General features: G+C 40.4%; 1 protein-coding gene across 1 annotated transcript in view; it reads left to right on the top strand.

The window, feature by feature from the left end:
- The window catches only part of LOC124711826 (phenoloxidase 1-like), a 67,236-nt gene that overhangs the window by 11,439 nt on the left and 38,978 nt on the right, over positions 1 to 16,819 (top strand). Inside the window, exons 4-6 of the mRNA XM_047242055.1 lie at positions 7,453 to 7,655; positions 7,990 to 8,140; positions 9,929 to 10,030. Of these exons, the coding sequence (XP_047098011.1) occupies positions 7,453 to 7,655; positions 7,990 to 8,140; positions 9,929 to 10,030 (456 nt within the window). The remainder of the gene's footprint in view (positions 1 to 7,452; positions 7,656 to 7,989; positions 8,141 to 9,928; positions 10,031 to 16,819) is intronic.

Genomic DNA, 16,819 nt, shown 5'->3' with positions numbered 1-16,819 from the left:
TAACTACAGGAACTAAATAGATACAGAATACTCTGATAAGTAAAGCATCATGGGAGCTAACTAAAGTACTACGTAAGTCCCAAGGAGATGAACATAACACCTCACAGATGCTGCTTTGACAGGGTACACATCATGCTGATGCAGTGAATCATGGTCTCTACACTATCCCTTTATCATGCATTTTTTTAGTTTTCGTGGTGTAATGACTGCTCCATTAAATTTTGCAATTGCGGCCACATAAATTCTGATGCTTGTAAAATTTTGGCTGTATGTCATTCAGATAGCTTCAGAGGGAGCCAAGACAGATGCTCCAGCTCACTCTAGTTTTATACTAGGCACTGTGCCACAGGGCCACAACACTTGCAGTTAGCTACAGAAAGACTGGAGACATTGATCGGCAGCAAAATAGTACACTCCTGGAAATGGAAAAAAGAACACATTGACACCGGTGTCAGACCCACCATACTTGCTCCGGACACTGCGAGAGGGCTGTACAAGCAATGATCACACGCACGGCACAGCGGACACACCAGGAACCGCGGTGTTGGCCGTCGAATGGCGCTAGCTGCGCAGCATTTGTGCACCGCCGCCGTCAGTGTCAGCCACTTTGCCGTGGCATACGGAGCTCCATCGCAGTCTTTAACACTGGTAGCATGCCGCGACAGCGTGGACGTGAACCGTATGTGCAGTTGACGGACTTTGAGCGAGGGCGTATAGTGGGCATGCGGGAGGCCGGGTGGACGTACCGCCGAATTGCTCAACACGTGGGGCGTGAGGTCTCCACAGTACATCGATGTTGTCGCCAGTGGTCGGCGGAAGGTGCACGTGCCCGTCGACCTGGGACCGGACCGCAGCGACGCACGGATGCACGCCAAGACCGTAGGATCCTGCGCAGTGCCGTAGGGGACCGCACCGCCACTTCCCAGCAAGTTAGGGACACTGTTGCTCCTGGGGTATCGGCGAGGACCATTCGCAACCGTCTCCATGAAGCTGGGCTACGGTCCCGCACACCGTTTGGCCGTCTTCCGCTCACGCCCCAACATCGTGCAGCCCGCCTCCAGTGGTGTCGCGACAGGCGTGAATGGAGGGACGAATGGAGACGTGTCGTCTTCAGCGATGAGAGTCGCTTCTGCCTTGGTGCCAATGATGGTCGTATGCGTGTTTGGCGCCGTGCAGGTGAGCGCCCCAATCAGGACTGCATACGACCGAGGCACACAGGGCCAACACCCGGCATCATGGTGTGGGGAGCGATCTCCTACACTGGCCGTACACCACTGGTGATCGTCGAGGGGACACTGAATAGTGCACGGTACATCCAAACCGTCATCGAACCCATCGTTCTACCATTCCTAGACCGGCAAGGGAAGTTGCTGTTCCAACAGTACAATGCACGTCCTCATGTATCCCGTGCCACCCAACGTGCTCTAGAAGGTGTAAGTCAACTACCCTGGCCAGCAAGATCTCCGGATCTGTCCCCCATTGAGCATGTTTGGGACTGGATGAAGCGTCATCTCACGCGGTTTGCACGTCCAGCACGAACGCTGGTCCAACTGAGGCGCCAGGTGGAAATGGCATGGCAAGCCGTTCCACAGGACTACATCCAGCATCTCTACGATCGTCTCTATGGGAGAATAGCAGCCTGCATTGCTGCGAAAGGTGGATATACACTGTACTAGTGCCGACATTGTGCATGCTCTGTTGCCTGTGTCTATGTGCCTGTGGTTCTGTCAGTGTGATCATGTGATGTATCTGACCCCAGGAATGTGTCAATAAGGTTTCCCCTTCCTGGGACAATGAATTCACGGTGTTCTTATTTCAATTTCCAGGAGTGTAAGATATGGACAAGTCAGTCATTCCACTCTGGGATATGGTTGTAACCACTAAAAGCTGTGCTTCAAGAATATCTTCACAATTTTATTACAGGAACTTCCATATTAAAAGACCTACTTAAACTGAAGCTGTCGTTTCTTACTGAATTCGTCACAATGTGATGCTTCAGCTTGATGTGAAGATGTCACTTTGGGACATGCAGTGTATGGGAAACACACACAGACACACACACAGATTTATGTTTATGTGCAAATAGCTGCCACTACCCTTCCCTGAGGAAGAGTGTTCTCACAAATTTGGTTCAGAGTGCACGTCATTTATGATGAGAGCAGTCTTCAGGATGAACTTCTGCGCTTAGGTTTTCTGAGCCAATTTGTATTTTCCACAGCAGATACATATGGTGTTATGGATAAAATGAAAGGTGAACAGAAAGAGTTAAATCTGTGGCTTTCCTGCAGTATGTCTGATGCCGATCATCAGAAATAGGACAGATTCTCAGTAAGCATGGACCAAGTGGTATTTCATCCTCCACTAAAGACAGAAGTACTCCTGGCTTGCATCAAATGTTTCGGTGCTCTGGAAGAAACTGAAACTGAATCTGTGAAAGGTGTGCAGAACACTGTAGGTACACCTGGCTTTTCAGCTATTGTGGCAGAGCAGTGTATTTACACTGGTCATTGTAAGTTGTACAAATAAATCAACATTTTAGCACCACTTTTTTTTGGCGCTCAGTGTGACGGGGAAAATTCAAATTTGCTTAATAAAGAATTGAATTAATAGTGATAGTGGCTTCAGTTTGGATAAATCAAGGAATCCAGCACTTTCTGCAAATGTACAAAGCATTTCCACAGTACAGCTTGCAGTGATACATAAACATCCCAGGAACTGTGCAGCCATAGCTAGAATTCATGTATATCATACTTCTTTGATCAGTCATTGGTGCTTGTGTATCTGTGCATGAATGCACAGTGGCACAGTCTTAAGTATAAAAACATAGTGGTTACTGGAGCATCAATCTTCCAGCTCTCTAAAGATATAGCCAAAATATTAGAAGAAACAGAATTAATGCAGCTATTCTTTTACTGTACATAGTATGCAGGGCTGTAGAATGTGTTCATACCCTTCATTTCTTAAACACAAGGTGACCACTTCAAAGCCATGAAAACCACCACACCCTCAGTACTTCCACTGCATTGCCACAGGGTATTCATTGCTTGAAATGACAAAATTCTGGTCATTCACTGCCCACGGGTGTCCCTCTTTACAGCACCTAAAGTAATGTGTTGCATTGCTTGACCATTTTACCACGTTCCTTTTAACTTTGTACAATCTTGTTAACTGCAGTAGCACTCTAGACCTTGAATGATTCTTCTGTTTATTTCATGAAATTTTTACAACCCTTAGCAATGCTAGATGTCAGATGTCTCTGTACATGAGGCCTTCTTGGTTTAGCTATGGTTGTTCCTTTGAATTTACACTTCACAATTTCATAATCACCAGGTGACTTAGGCAGTTTTAGAAGGGCTGAAATATCCCTGTTAAATTTGCTATTTGGGTGACACCAAATGGCTAGCCTATGTTCGAAGTCACTAAGCTCACTTGACTAACCCATTCTGATGTTAGTGTGAGTCTGCCGACAATACTCATTGCCTTCTTTTGTACTAGCAAGTCAACCTCTCATGATGTTCAGTGGTCAATTAGACAATGTGTAGGGGTGTCTGAATAATGATGATAATTATAAGCATCTATCATTATAAACTTCCAATTTACCAGTAAAACTATAATAAAAGATGAACCTTGTGACTCAATCCTTTGTACACTGCTTTTATGAATGACTTAACACAACCCTTTAACCCCGACATAATTAACTATGGAAATGAGTTCTCTTGTCCTGTGGATAAATATGTTAATGGCAATAATGAAGTTTCGAAAATAGAATTGGCTGGATAAAAAGTAATTAAAAAGTGGTACAGGAGAAAACACACAATTCATGGAAATGTGTGAATGTCAGGAGCCAGTTGCTCCTTCTAACAAGGTTGAAAGAAAAAGATTAGAAAGTTTTAAGAAATGGGAAGTTATGGAAAAGTTGCCCAGAGCATTGGGTCAAGGGAGACTTGCTGGGCGGGATGAGAAGATTGAGTCATCGCATCTGGTAAGTCTCGCTGACCTGAGGTTCTATGAGACTTTCCTATAACTCTCCCATTTCCCAAAACTTGCAAGTAATTTCCCTTGATCCCTCTTCCTTCCCCTTCAACACACTGCAGAAACTACCACTGATTCGAAAAGCTTAATTTCCGTAACTTTTGTGTTTCCTTCTGCAGTCACATAAGTAGATTCTTTATCAATCAAACTAAATTATATTAAATGGTTGGAACTGTAGTAAGGATCTTTCATTACTAGAGCTGTAACAAACTTGCCAAAATACTTCAATGTGAATGTCAGTAAATATCAATTACTGAAATTTAAAATGAACAGTTCTCAACACACGAATGTCAATGTAACTTCTCAACAACAGAAATTGGCAGCTGTAAATTAATAGGTGGTAACGTTGGTGGAAAATTTGTGAAGAAACCACATTATTGTATGTGGAAAAGACAGTAGTGTGTTATCTGCTTAGCCAGCCCAGTGATACCTTAAAAGTAATATACTACAGGAAGATTTAACTTTGGGACTGAATCGGGCTGTGCAGCTGATGACCGCAGTAAAAAAAACCTTACAGAAAACAGAACTTGCACATGGCTTTTTCACAGAGAATCTTCTCATGAAATTAATGAAAAACAAACAATATTGAAACTGACAAATCCAAGCCCCTGCTTCAGTGGTTTAGTTTGACAAATTACCAAAGTGGAATAACGTTAAAAATTTGGTGTTATCTTTTCTAATAGAACACATTCTAATATGAAGTTGTTGAATTTTAAGACACTGATTGTGATAATGGAACAGTATATGAGCTGTAAAGTAATAAATCTATAAAATAGATATGACTAAAAATTGTAGTATATTACATAATTTGTAAATGAAATTGCTGTAATACCTTAATTTCTTATGTTGGCAAAAGCAGTTGTCATACCTCTGTGTGAAGAAATTTTATTTGAATCTTAGTCTTCAAAAAAGGTATTGGGAAGTGATGACTTATTTACAAATAAATCTCATTCAATATCTGTTATTTGGTTAATGATTTATATATCCAGAGGATCATGATATACCTATTATCACACAACACATGCAGAATTACATTATGCACCCTAAACAGCTTACTACCATCATAACCGGATCCTTTCTCAGTGATCTAGAAATTATTGTATTTCACTCACTACATTAAACAGTAAATGTCTGTATGAGGCTATCACTCAATTTTAGTAAATGACTATCATACGATAAAAAGTTAATTCCATAGTAACTTTGCATCCCTTTCTAATGAATCGAGCAGAGACTTTAATCTGCCACAAATGTTCCTGATCAGTTCTCCATGTATACAAAATAAAGTTAATGTATGCTAAGATAAGTGAAACAAACATCAAAATTTATCCTGCTTGCTATTCCTAGAAAACTTTGAAAGCATATTGTGAGTTAACAAGTATATCTCTCTCATTTAAATATATGGCCGAAAGAGGCAGCTTTCCTGTCATCCAGGAACCTCTGCCACAAAGAGCGCAGATTCACCATGAGATGAGGAAAGTCCACAGGCAGTTACTGTGATCAATGGGGCCAGGCTAATCAGCCAAAGTGCTGTAGTGTGCAAGTGAGACAGACCCTACATCATAGGGAAACCCAGGGTAGCATAGCAGTGATCAATATTGCGGACCTGAGATCTGCCATAAAGGGAAAAATTCATGAAAACTATTGAATTCTGTAGTAATTCAGGGAATTAAGCCACACTTATTTTAGAGTACCATCCTCTATAAATTTTCATGGTGATCCCAATAAAACTTGAATATTGATCATATTTATAATAGTTCAGGATTTACTGTTACAATGAAATTAACAGGTTTTCTAAAAGACCTGAACGCTAAAATCTGAAAGCTTTGGTCGATCTTAACTACAGACATTTCATATAGAAGCGTGTCATTAACATCACAAATGTTGTAAATATCAACTCTGTAAATTTGTCTAAAAGATATAGTAAATTTACTATATCACTACTCACAGTTAAGCATCAGATCATTTCACCCACACAACACATTGAATGATGCCAGCATGACACCTTACTGAATCATTATGTAACAGAATATTTGTCGTAAAGTTTAGTGCATAAGTTACTTTTGTTCTTTATTTATCAGAAAGCACATTGGTGCGAGACTACTGGCTGTGACATTCAAAGTTCAGAAGGAGATTGTATTGATGTTATGTAAAAGAATTCAACGTTTATTATGTAATGCATACTATTGTTACTTTATTTGGAATGTGAAAGTGGTGAAGCTTTGATTATTTAAATATGTTAAAATGTAAAATAATGTAGAATAAGCTGTAGCCAATCGGATGGACAGCTTCAGTAAAGGGAACTGCCCTAGTGAGTTGATGAGTGAGGATATTAGATTTGCAGGAAATGCAGCCAGGGACGCGCAGAGAAACAGTGTGGCTGGAGGCAGCAACGTAGACAGTGCTGCAGCAAACACGAAAGCGGGCAGTTCTGGTCTAGACACCAAAGGGAACAGTTCGAATAGACATGCAAAAGCAGACATTTCTTTAGGTAACTAGAAAGTGAAAGGGCCAAAGTTCACTTTGTGTGATACCACGGGACTTAGTCTCCAAGAGGTGAGCAGCTGTGCACCTGGTGTGAACTCTAACTTTTCATGTAAATATTGAGATGGAGTATTGAACTCGTAATTCTCGATGAGATGGTGAATGATCGAACTGTGTCAAATGGATATGTGCTAGAGGGCAATAGTAATTCTAAATATGACAACTTTCACAATTGGAATAAACATTTCTCTAACCAAATTGCAACTTTGTGGCCTACATCACTTATGGTTCATAGAGTTCCTGATATTATTATTATTATTATTATTACTGTTATAATATATTACATTAACTTTGCTTTCTGCAAACATGCCATCAGCTAGACAATTTAACCAAAGGGTCACAAGTGTCTAATTTATGATGTGACATGTGCGGTAAAACTCCTAGACAAGTTTGAGCCAAGACATTTTGACAAAGAGAAACTGCATGTGAGCCCAAACATCTTTAGCATGTTAGCTTGCAATTTTGGTAGCACTTTAACACAGTTCATTGTAAACACATCACAGGACTGTACATCGACTCATTCTTAAAGTGTAAACAGTGTAAGTAGTCCAGTTCCTTGGTCTTCGGCAAAGTGCATTATTTAAAAAACTGTCAAATGCATTTTCTTATGTAATGTTGAAAATCTGACAGAGTAGTCAATTACAATGAAATGATTGTTACTGGAGAGCAGCCATATTGGGTAAGCATTGGTTATGGTGGCTTCCTTGTTTATGGAATACATTAATCATCGGAGTTCCCTTGTATTTTTAGCAGTATTGTGCCTTGTTTGATGCCACCTACTCATTCTTTGCGTTTCTCCAAATGTGATTATGAGGTTCCAGTAATGTCACCATGCAAATTCATTACTATATGTAGATTTTAATTCTGTCCTACTTCTAGCTTCCAATCATAATTCCACTGGATTACACTGCTTCTGATCTGGAGCCAGAGCACCGTGTTGCATACTTTCGGGAGGATATAGGCATAAATTTACTGCACTGGCAATGGCATCTTTATTACCCATTCTCTGGCATGATGGAAATTGTCAAGAAAGATCGTCGAGGTGAACTGTTCTATTATTTTCATCAACAGATCGTAGCAAGGTTTGTATTTCTTAACTGAACTTGTTAATGATGTATCAAGAAAAGCTTCACAATTGACTTCATTGTATCTTCATTTCATTTTGTGAATCAAGATAATAAATTTGCGCCCTTCCTTTGTTTAGATTTTGGTACTGAGAATATCCCTTGTGATGTCGGAGCATATTAAAGTATATGGAGAAGACACACACTTGGTTAAACTATTTCTTATGTTTACAGAGAAAGCAAGTGGTTCTGGAGAAACTAGTGATAACAATGATACTGACTTACAATTTTCTCTTTAAAATGAGTTAAAACAGCCTGAGAAAGTTAAACAAAGTTAAATTTCATCTTCCAGGTACAACTTTGAGCGGCTGAGCAACAAGCTTGCTCGTGTAAAACGCTTACTGAATTGGCACGAACCAGTGGAGGAAGGCTACTTTCCAAAACTTGATAATATCGTTTCCAGCAGAGTTTGGCCCCCAAGGAATTCATTTACGACTCTCCGGGTAAGATTGCCTAATACAGCAATAGTAGCATACCTGTGCTGATGGATTTTTGTTTTACTGCTATGTCTGTTGATCCCAGTAGCACCAGAGTTACTAGAATCTGGAATGAGTCAGTGTTTTTCAAGAGTGGTTCCAATCAACAGTTCTTTAATAAACAAGGTTAATAACACAAGGAATCATCATTTATATTTAAGCATATGCTGATACATTCATATTAGTAATACCTTACACTTAAAAACTAATAAACCGTTTATGACAATAAACCCTTGCATGTGCATGCTCATTTACACTAAAAGTTTACTAACTGAGCAGAATCTATTTACTGTGGGTACTCTATCAGTTGGCTTTGTCAACTGGCAGTTTTCATAACTGCAGCAACACACCAAAGTATACCATTCTCTTCATTTTGCCACAGACGGCAATCTAATTGGACAAATAGAAATGGGGGTGTGCAATCATAACTTAAGACATGATACTCAGTGGCATGAGATACCTAATCTTCCTGCTTTGAGGGTAGGACAGACCAGTATTTCATAACTTCCAATCAGAAACCCTATTCACAATGTCGTATTCCTCTGACATGCTGAACAGGGGACTACTCGATGTGCAATTGTGACAGTGGGTCGAGGCCAATGCTATTGTACTTCTCCAATTAGTGTTCAGATGTAGAGCTGCCAGCTTCAGTACACTTAGTGATATGCTTTCAAAGTGACAATACAGAAAGAAATCTGGGGACCTGGTGGGCCAATTAATAGGTATAAGTTTTAACTTAATTTCTAGGAAATGTGGTCATGTGCACAAGACTTATCTAAGAAACTAAAATTTGGAAATTTATGGCAGGGAAGAAAAATTATTTACTTATCAAACCAGACATGGACCACTTAAGCCGTGTGAAGACATACCTTGAAAGGTGCACTCTCCTAAAAACTACTCAAGTCAGTAAAGGAAGTAATTAAAAATGGTTGTGTTGATAGTTCCAATGTCTTATCTTTCCATTTAACCTAATATCCCATTGAAATAAAATAAAACTACACGAAAAATAGGTGTCCAGTATTCTTGTGAGTGGAAAATAATTGGACTGTGTACTTCAGTCACTGTTTCCTGGTACTGGTAGTATAGACTTGTTTTCACTGCTGTATTGTACACTCCTTTGCACTTGTTTGGGTTGGAAAAAAGCTGACAATGTCATGGATGTTTGATGATGTGTACTGCATGCATTTTTCATTCAGTGTTCTCTAGTCACATGTGGTTGGCATTATTAGAGATATGGCCTAACAATCTTCTTTAATGACCCCTCTGGAACATAAAAGTTTCCTCTACAATTTTATGTAGCAAATAAATTGCCCACATAATGTGTGCAGCGATTCTCCATGCTTTATAGATGCGTGTGGAATAGTTGAGGCTGTAATCACATGTGCATATAAAATCAATAAATTCTGCAAAGACTGTAGGGACAAAGAAACAAGGTACAAAAAACTTACTGGCTGTCACTTCAGAGTGCAAGGAAGAAACAAGAAATATTTATTTTACTTATGTAATACACAGCTAAATATATATCTTTGTCCTAGCTGCTGCAGAACTACACCAAAGCAAGGAAATTTATGAAAAACGGTTTAAAAGGAATAAATTATTTATAAGGTGTTAATGAAAAAATGGGACTAAACACAATTACTAATGGGAGTCCTAGACGTGGTGGGAACATATGCTTTCTGCAGTTATTCTGCAATGTTTCTAATGATGCAGGGTGGATAATTGTGCTTTCGTTAATGAGATGTCTAATTCTTGCAGGACATAAACAGAGAACTAGATCAAATTAAGTTTGATATCCAGGATTTAGAGCGTTGGAGGGACCGCATCTTTGAAGCTATCCACAGTGGATCTGTTATAAATGTGAGTATTTGCTAATAGTTAATGGATATGTGATGAAGAATGTACAAATATTTGATTATCTCTCTCTCTCTCTCTCTCTCTCTCTCTCTCTCTCTCTCTCTGACCTGGTAAATTCACATGAGTTTAAGCCTTTGCTTGTCATTCATTAGTGACATTAGAAATTGGAAAGTCTGCATGTAGCAGTATTAACAGCTGGTGTATAACATTGAATCATACTAAGAATGTACAATGTATAAAAAATTAGGACATAAACTTTCACTCAATGTCCACACAACACAAATTGCATTTGCAATGGTGCCATGATCATGAAGTATGCAATACTGATGGTGTTACACTATGTCGAGTAATTAGTTCTACACCGTGCACAATAGTCCCTAGTGTCAAGCAGTGGCCTGTGCAAATGTTAAATAATTCCCTAGTTTTGGAGGGGGTGCACAACTGTTGTTCCCAGTGTCCAGACAGTGGGAGCAATCGAGTTGGAGATCTGGTCGGAGCTGCTGGTAGTGGTGCTGATGGCATGCTGGTACGTTAGACGTACTGCATCTTCATGTTACCTCCTGTGTGATGGTATCTTGGTGCCATTTATCAACTGCACAATGCTTATTGACAAATACCATGTGTCTATCGTGAACTCTGTATTACAATGCTCCAATGGCCAGCAAAAGCCCCAGATCTGGCCCTGATAGAACATATTGGGGGCCAGTGTGGTTATCAGCATCATCCCAGTCCCCAGTATTCAGGATACCAAGCACCAGTTAGAACAGCTGTGTGCCATATTGCCTCATGAGAAGAAAAACAGCTTTGAGCCCCTTCCCAACTGAATCAGTGCTCACATGCATCCTGGCCAGACGATGGGTGCAATATCATACTGCCACGTTGATCGGAAATTTGACTCTATTTTGTAATCACTGAAGCAACATCACACACCCTTTCAACCCAAGAATTTCCTCTTTCTCTTCTGAGTGCTTCACTTCTTGCCAAATGATACATATATATTTTTCAAAACTAAAATTGCAATCAATATGAAAATTGTGCATATGCCATTAAGCAAGAAACGTCAAAATTAAACTTTCTCAGGAACTGCTTAATCACACTGTGGATGCATTCTTATTATCATTTGCTTTGGATACAGAAAACAGAATTAGTTTCTTAATTAAAAATGAATGTTAAACTGTATTTGCTAATTCATTTAGTATCCCCCAATGTAAATGATCAGCTGCCTGTGCCAGATGCATGTTGAGCTACCTTCATGCACATCTGATGGTACAGGCTTTATGCTCCCTGTAGAGTGAGTCACATGGAGCATATAAATTTCCCCTCACTGGGTTCTGTACCCCTTTTCTAAAGTCACAATCAGCCCACAAAGTGCTCCCACCAACAGTATAGTGCAACAGTGTTGTCATGCCAGGCAAATACTAAAGTAGCAGTGGAGGACATTCTCATTTGTGCAGTTGTTACCCTTTCCCTAGTGTTAATTTTGGGGTCACCATGGACCCAGCATTTCTTCAATGCTGGCAGGAATTGTTACGCTTATGGTGGCAACAGCAGGAGCAGGTACAGGTACTGGTGTGCAAGAATGTGGAATTGCTTCATGTCCTTAACCTGCCAGTGGTGGGCCAGATTACCTCTTGCAGACCAGGTAAGACTGCTTTGTCCAGCAGTGCAGGTTTGAAGAAGTCCTGAGATAGTTCTCTTAGACCAGTTTTGTTGGTTCCTGATGTGATATTATGGACACTAAACCAATATTGTTGCAGTTAGAGCACCACAGGCTCTCTAGCTGTAGTATGTGGTCTAGATTGCCAATAATCATGCTCGCCTGCAAGTGTGATTTTTGAATGGCAGAAATGTTGTTCATTTCTGTTCACTCACTAATTGTGGATGTGATAGTCTGCTTATCACTAAGTCCAAGGTTCAGACCAGGCTGTTGACCACATTGGACCCTTCTGTAGCCAACATTGATCTGATTATCGACTCTAATTAGCTGACGACAGTAGTAAGGGAGGCTGATAAAAGGGAGGCAGGGTCGCCAGTGGTCTCTGCCGATTTTTTATATATATATATATATAAAATCTCTCTCTGTGTGTGTGTGTGTGTGTGTGTGTGTGTGTGTGTGTGTGTGTGTGTGTGTGTGTGTGTGAGACTAAACAATGTCAAGGAGATCATGCTTGCCACATAGGAGCAATGCTGTCGAGTCATCTCCCAGTTGTTGCATGCGCTGCAGTTGTTGGGTGCTCTGGGAATGGCTTACGTGAAGGTATTGTGCTACTTCAGGTCTACTGATCTGCAGTAGGTCAAAACATAGAATGTCGGATGTGGGTTTGTGCACAGAAGCAGACCGTGGAGCCATTAGTTTCCTCCTTAGCTGGTCCTGGAGCATCCTAGGGCAAAGTGCATGTTGATTTTGTGGATCTGTTTCGGGCAGCATGTAGTTGTTGATGATAGATGCAGTATTAAATTTCTTGTATGTAATAAAGCTGTCTTCCACATCAACTGCCATTGATAACTATTCTTGGCATTGTTGTATCTGCTCTGGAGCCTTGTCCAATAACAGTAGGCAACTTGTCATTGGCATTTGAAGATTTTCACATTCAAAATCATGTCGGACATGGAACTTGATATGTTACATGAAACAGGGAGAAAGAAAACTGCCCCACTTCGTGCAGCTTCTTAAACGGAGGTGGAGTACTTCTTGTGTACGTTACAAACAAATGAAGTGGCCAGTATCTGCCTCTTCCCATCATGGCACATTGTTCAGTTGTCTACATACCAGGTGATGCTGGTCAGTGTGTGCAGTCTGGCATAACATTTACATTGGTGAAAGCTATGTGCTCCTGGGTTTGTTGTACTCAGATGCCACACACCACCATGGCACATGGAGTATCCATCCTCGGGATGCCATGGGGTCTGGTCACTGAGCTGGTGGTAGGGATGACTTCCAGGTGTTAGTGTGGTCCGCAAAGGTTGGCAATTTGTGGATGACAATAGAGAGCAGTTTAGCGATTGTGCAAATCAGTTATGCCCATGCACTGTTGGAATGTCACTGCCACAGTCTTCTGGTCCTGGATGACAGGGTTGGTAACACTGTTGTTCTGGGTGCTAGTTAAACTTAAAGCAGCATGCCTCACAGTTTCTGTGCCCCTTGCTGTCACCTGCAGACTTGAAGCCCCAGTGAGGTTTGCACCTACACTGCTGAAGTAGTCTATCACACAACCATTTTGTTGTTGTTGTTGTTCTTGTCTTCAGTCTTAAGACTGGTTTGATGCATCTCTCCATTCCACTCCATCCTGTGCAAGCTGCTTCGTCTCCCAGTACGTACTGCAGCCTACATCCTTCTGAATCTGCTTAGTGTATTCATCTCTTGGTATCCCTTTACAATTTTTTACCCTCCACACTGCCCTCCAATACTAAATTGGTTATACCTTGATGCCTGAAAAACATGTCCTACCAACCAATCCCTTCTTCTAGTCAAGTTGTGCCACAAACTCCTCTGTTCCCCAATCCTATTCAATACCTCCTCATTAGTTATGTGATCTATCCATCTAATCTTCAGTGTTTTTCTGTAGCACCACATTTCGAAAGCTTCTATTCTCTTCTTGTCCAAACTATTTATCGTCCATGTTTCACTTCCATAAGTGGCTACACTCCATACAAATACTTTCAGAAGGACTTCCTGACACACATCTATACTCGATGTTAACAAATTTCTCTTCTTCAGAAACACTTTCCTTGCATTGCCAGTCTACATTTTATATCCTCTCTACTTTGACCATCAGTTATTTTGCTCCCTAAATAGCAAAACTCCTTTTCTACTTTAAGTGTCTCATTTCCTAATCTCATTCCCTCGGCATCACAAGAGTTAATTCAACTACAGTCCATTATCTTCGTTTTGCTTTTGTTGATGTTCACCTTATATCCTCCTTTCAAGGCACTGGCTATTCTGTTAAACTGCTCTTCCAGGTCCTTTGCTGTCTCTGACAGAATAACAATGTTATCGGCAAACCACAAAGTTTTTATTTCTTCTCCATGGATTTGAATACCTACTAAGAATTTTTCTTTTGTTTTCTTTACTGCTTGCTCATTATACTGATTGAATAACATCAGGGAGAGGCTACAACCCTGTCTCTGGCCCTTCCCGACCACTGCTTCCCTTTCATACCCTTAGACTCTTATAACTGCCATCTGGTTTCTGTACAATTTGTAAATAGCCTTTTGCTCCCTGTATTTTACACCTGCCACCTTCAGAATTGGAGAGTATTCCAGTCAGCCTTGTCAAAAGTATTTCTCTAAATCTGAAAATGCTAGAAACTTATATTTGCCTTTCCTCAATTTATCTTCCAAAACCAGTCGTAGGATCAGTATTGCCTCAAGTGTTCAAACATTTCTACGGAATCCAAACTGGTCTTCCCTGAGGTCAGCTTCTACCAGTTTCCCATTCGTCTGTAAAGAATTTGTGTTAGTATTTTGCAGCCGTGGCTTATTAAACTGATACTTCAGTAATTTTCACATCTGTCAAAAACTGCTTTCTTTAGGATTGGAATTCTTATATTCTTCTTGAAGTCTGAGGGTATTTCGCCTGTCTCGTACATCTTGCTCACCAGATGGTAGAGTTTTGTCAGGACTCGCTCTCCCAAGGCTGTCTGTAGTTCTAATTGAATGTTGTGTACTCCCAGGGCCTTGTTTAGACTTCAGTCTTTAAATGCTCTGTCACTCTTCACACAGTATCATATCTCCCATTTTATCTTCATCTACATCCTCTTCCATTACCATTATATTGTCCTCAAGTACATCACACTTGTATAGACCCTCTATGTACTCTTTCCACTTTCCCTTCTCTGCTTGGAACTGGGTTTCCATCTGAGCTCTTGATATCCATACAAGTGGTTCTCTTTTCTCTAAAGGTCTCATTTTCCTATAGGCAGTATCTATCTTACCCCTAATGAGATAAGCCTCTACATCCTTATATTTGTCCTCTAGCCATCCCTGCTTAGCCATTTTGCACTTCCTGTTGGTCTCATTTTTGAAACATTTGTAATCCTTTCTGCCAGCTTCATTTACTGGATTTTTATATTTTCTCCTTTCATCAATTAAATTCAGTATCTCTTCGGTTACCCAAGGATTTCTACTAGCCCTTGTCTTTTTACCAACTCGATCCTCTGCTGCCTTCACTACTTCATCCCTCAGAGCTACCCATTCTTCTTCTACTGTATTTCTCTCCCCATTCCTGTCAATTGTTCCCTTATGCTCTCCTTTAAACTCTGTGAAACCTCTGGTTGAGTCAGATTATCCAGGTCCCATCTCCTTAAATTGCCACCTTTTTGTAGTTTCTTCAGTTTTAATCTACAGTTCATAACCAATAGATTGTGGTCAGTCCACATCTGCCCCTGGAAATGTCTTAAAATTTAAAACCTGGTTCCTAAATCTCTATCTTACCATTATATAATCTGAAACCATTTTATTAGGCAATGACAATTAGTACTTAATCACAAATGTTAAACAGAGCTTGATAAAACCTGGGAAAACAGTGGGATGCCAGTGCTGTTGCCAATGGCATAATATGGGTTACAGTAATGGAAGTATAACTTAAAACACTGGTTAAAGCATTAATTAAAAACTATAAATTGAGTTGTTTTCCAAAAGTAGTTACAGAACTTAGATTTCTAAAATGTTAATCATTTTAGAATAAAGAAGCTGAAGTAATATGGTTCACATAACAACATGGAAAAACCACCTAGCAACAATGCTGGCTTTAAAAATTGAAACAACTTCTAAATTAAAAGTTGGATTTTGTTGCCAACATGTTTTTTAGGTCTTTTCATCAAATAGAACAGTAATAACGATAGTTTCCCTGTACCAATATTACAAGTGGGAGTTTTAGTGTTTATTTACATGTGTTGATATGTCTTTGAATAAGTTGGCCCATACTGCTGCTTTTCAAAGCAGATATATTTCGAACCAGCCTGTTCATACAACTGCCCCCCCCCCCCCCCCCCCACACCTTCCCTCCTTCTGCGCATGCAAATCAGTGGACCCCCATTTCCTCAGCGTCTGTGCCCTTTTGCCTTTTCACTGAAACAGGTAATGTTTGCATTGACTTCTTCGGTGGCCAAACTGCTGCCATGTTCTTCAGTCCTGTGCTGGAGGTTGTGACCAGGAACGGGTAATTTTCAGCCCTACATGGCCTTAACAGGTAAGGACTTTGGTATGCCTACAAGTGGACGAATGCAGATAAGCTGGCTTGAGCAACACAGTGGAATAGTACAGAAACGCGTCATGGAAGGTGCTTGTGATATGTAGTATGGCCAGACATGCTCATCGAAGTTTACCTGGGGATAGTCATGAGCAGAGCAGGCCAGTGCTTATGCTGAGTTCAACTGTTGCAGACATCACCTTCAACATAATGTGTTTGTGCCTAGTGGTTGGTCCACAGCTGCCCATGCTAACTGTGCACAAGCTATCCCTGTCCATGTCCCTGAAGGTGCATGGTGTTTCGCCACTCACAGATTGACTTGCATAATTAGTACTAGTTCCCTCTTGTGGATTTTGATTTCTTAGTCATTGTAGAGCCATTTGGCCCCATGAAGTGCCTGCGCTGATAGTGCAGTGTAGTGCATGCCAGTGTAGATACTAAAATAGAACTTGATGGAAAATGTTACTTTTTGTTTCAGTAACAAAAGATTAACATACTGTAAACATAGATATTACATTCTTGTCATGTAGTTAAACAGTAAATTGATGCTTGTCAAAATAAATCTTACACGTATTAATACAGCGAATTATTTTTATACATTA

The sequence above is a fragment of the Schistocerca piceifrons genome, chromosome 8, assembly GCF_021461385.2.
Source record: "Schistocerca piceifrons isolate TAMUIC-IGC-003096 chromosome 8, iqSchPice1.1, whole genome shotgun sequence".
Taxonomy (NCBI): Eukaryota; Metazoa; Arthropoda; class Insecta; order Orthoptera; family Acrididae; genus Schistocerca; species Schistocerca piceifrons.
The sequence above is the reverse complement of the archived record's forward strand: the minus strand, read 5'-3'. Positions and strand labels throughout refer to the sequence as shown.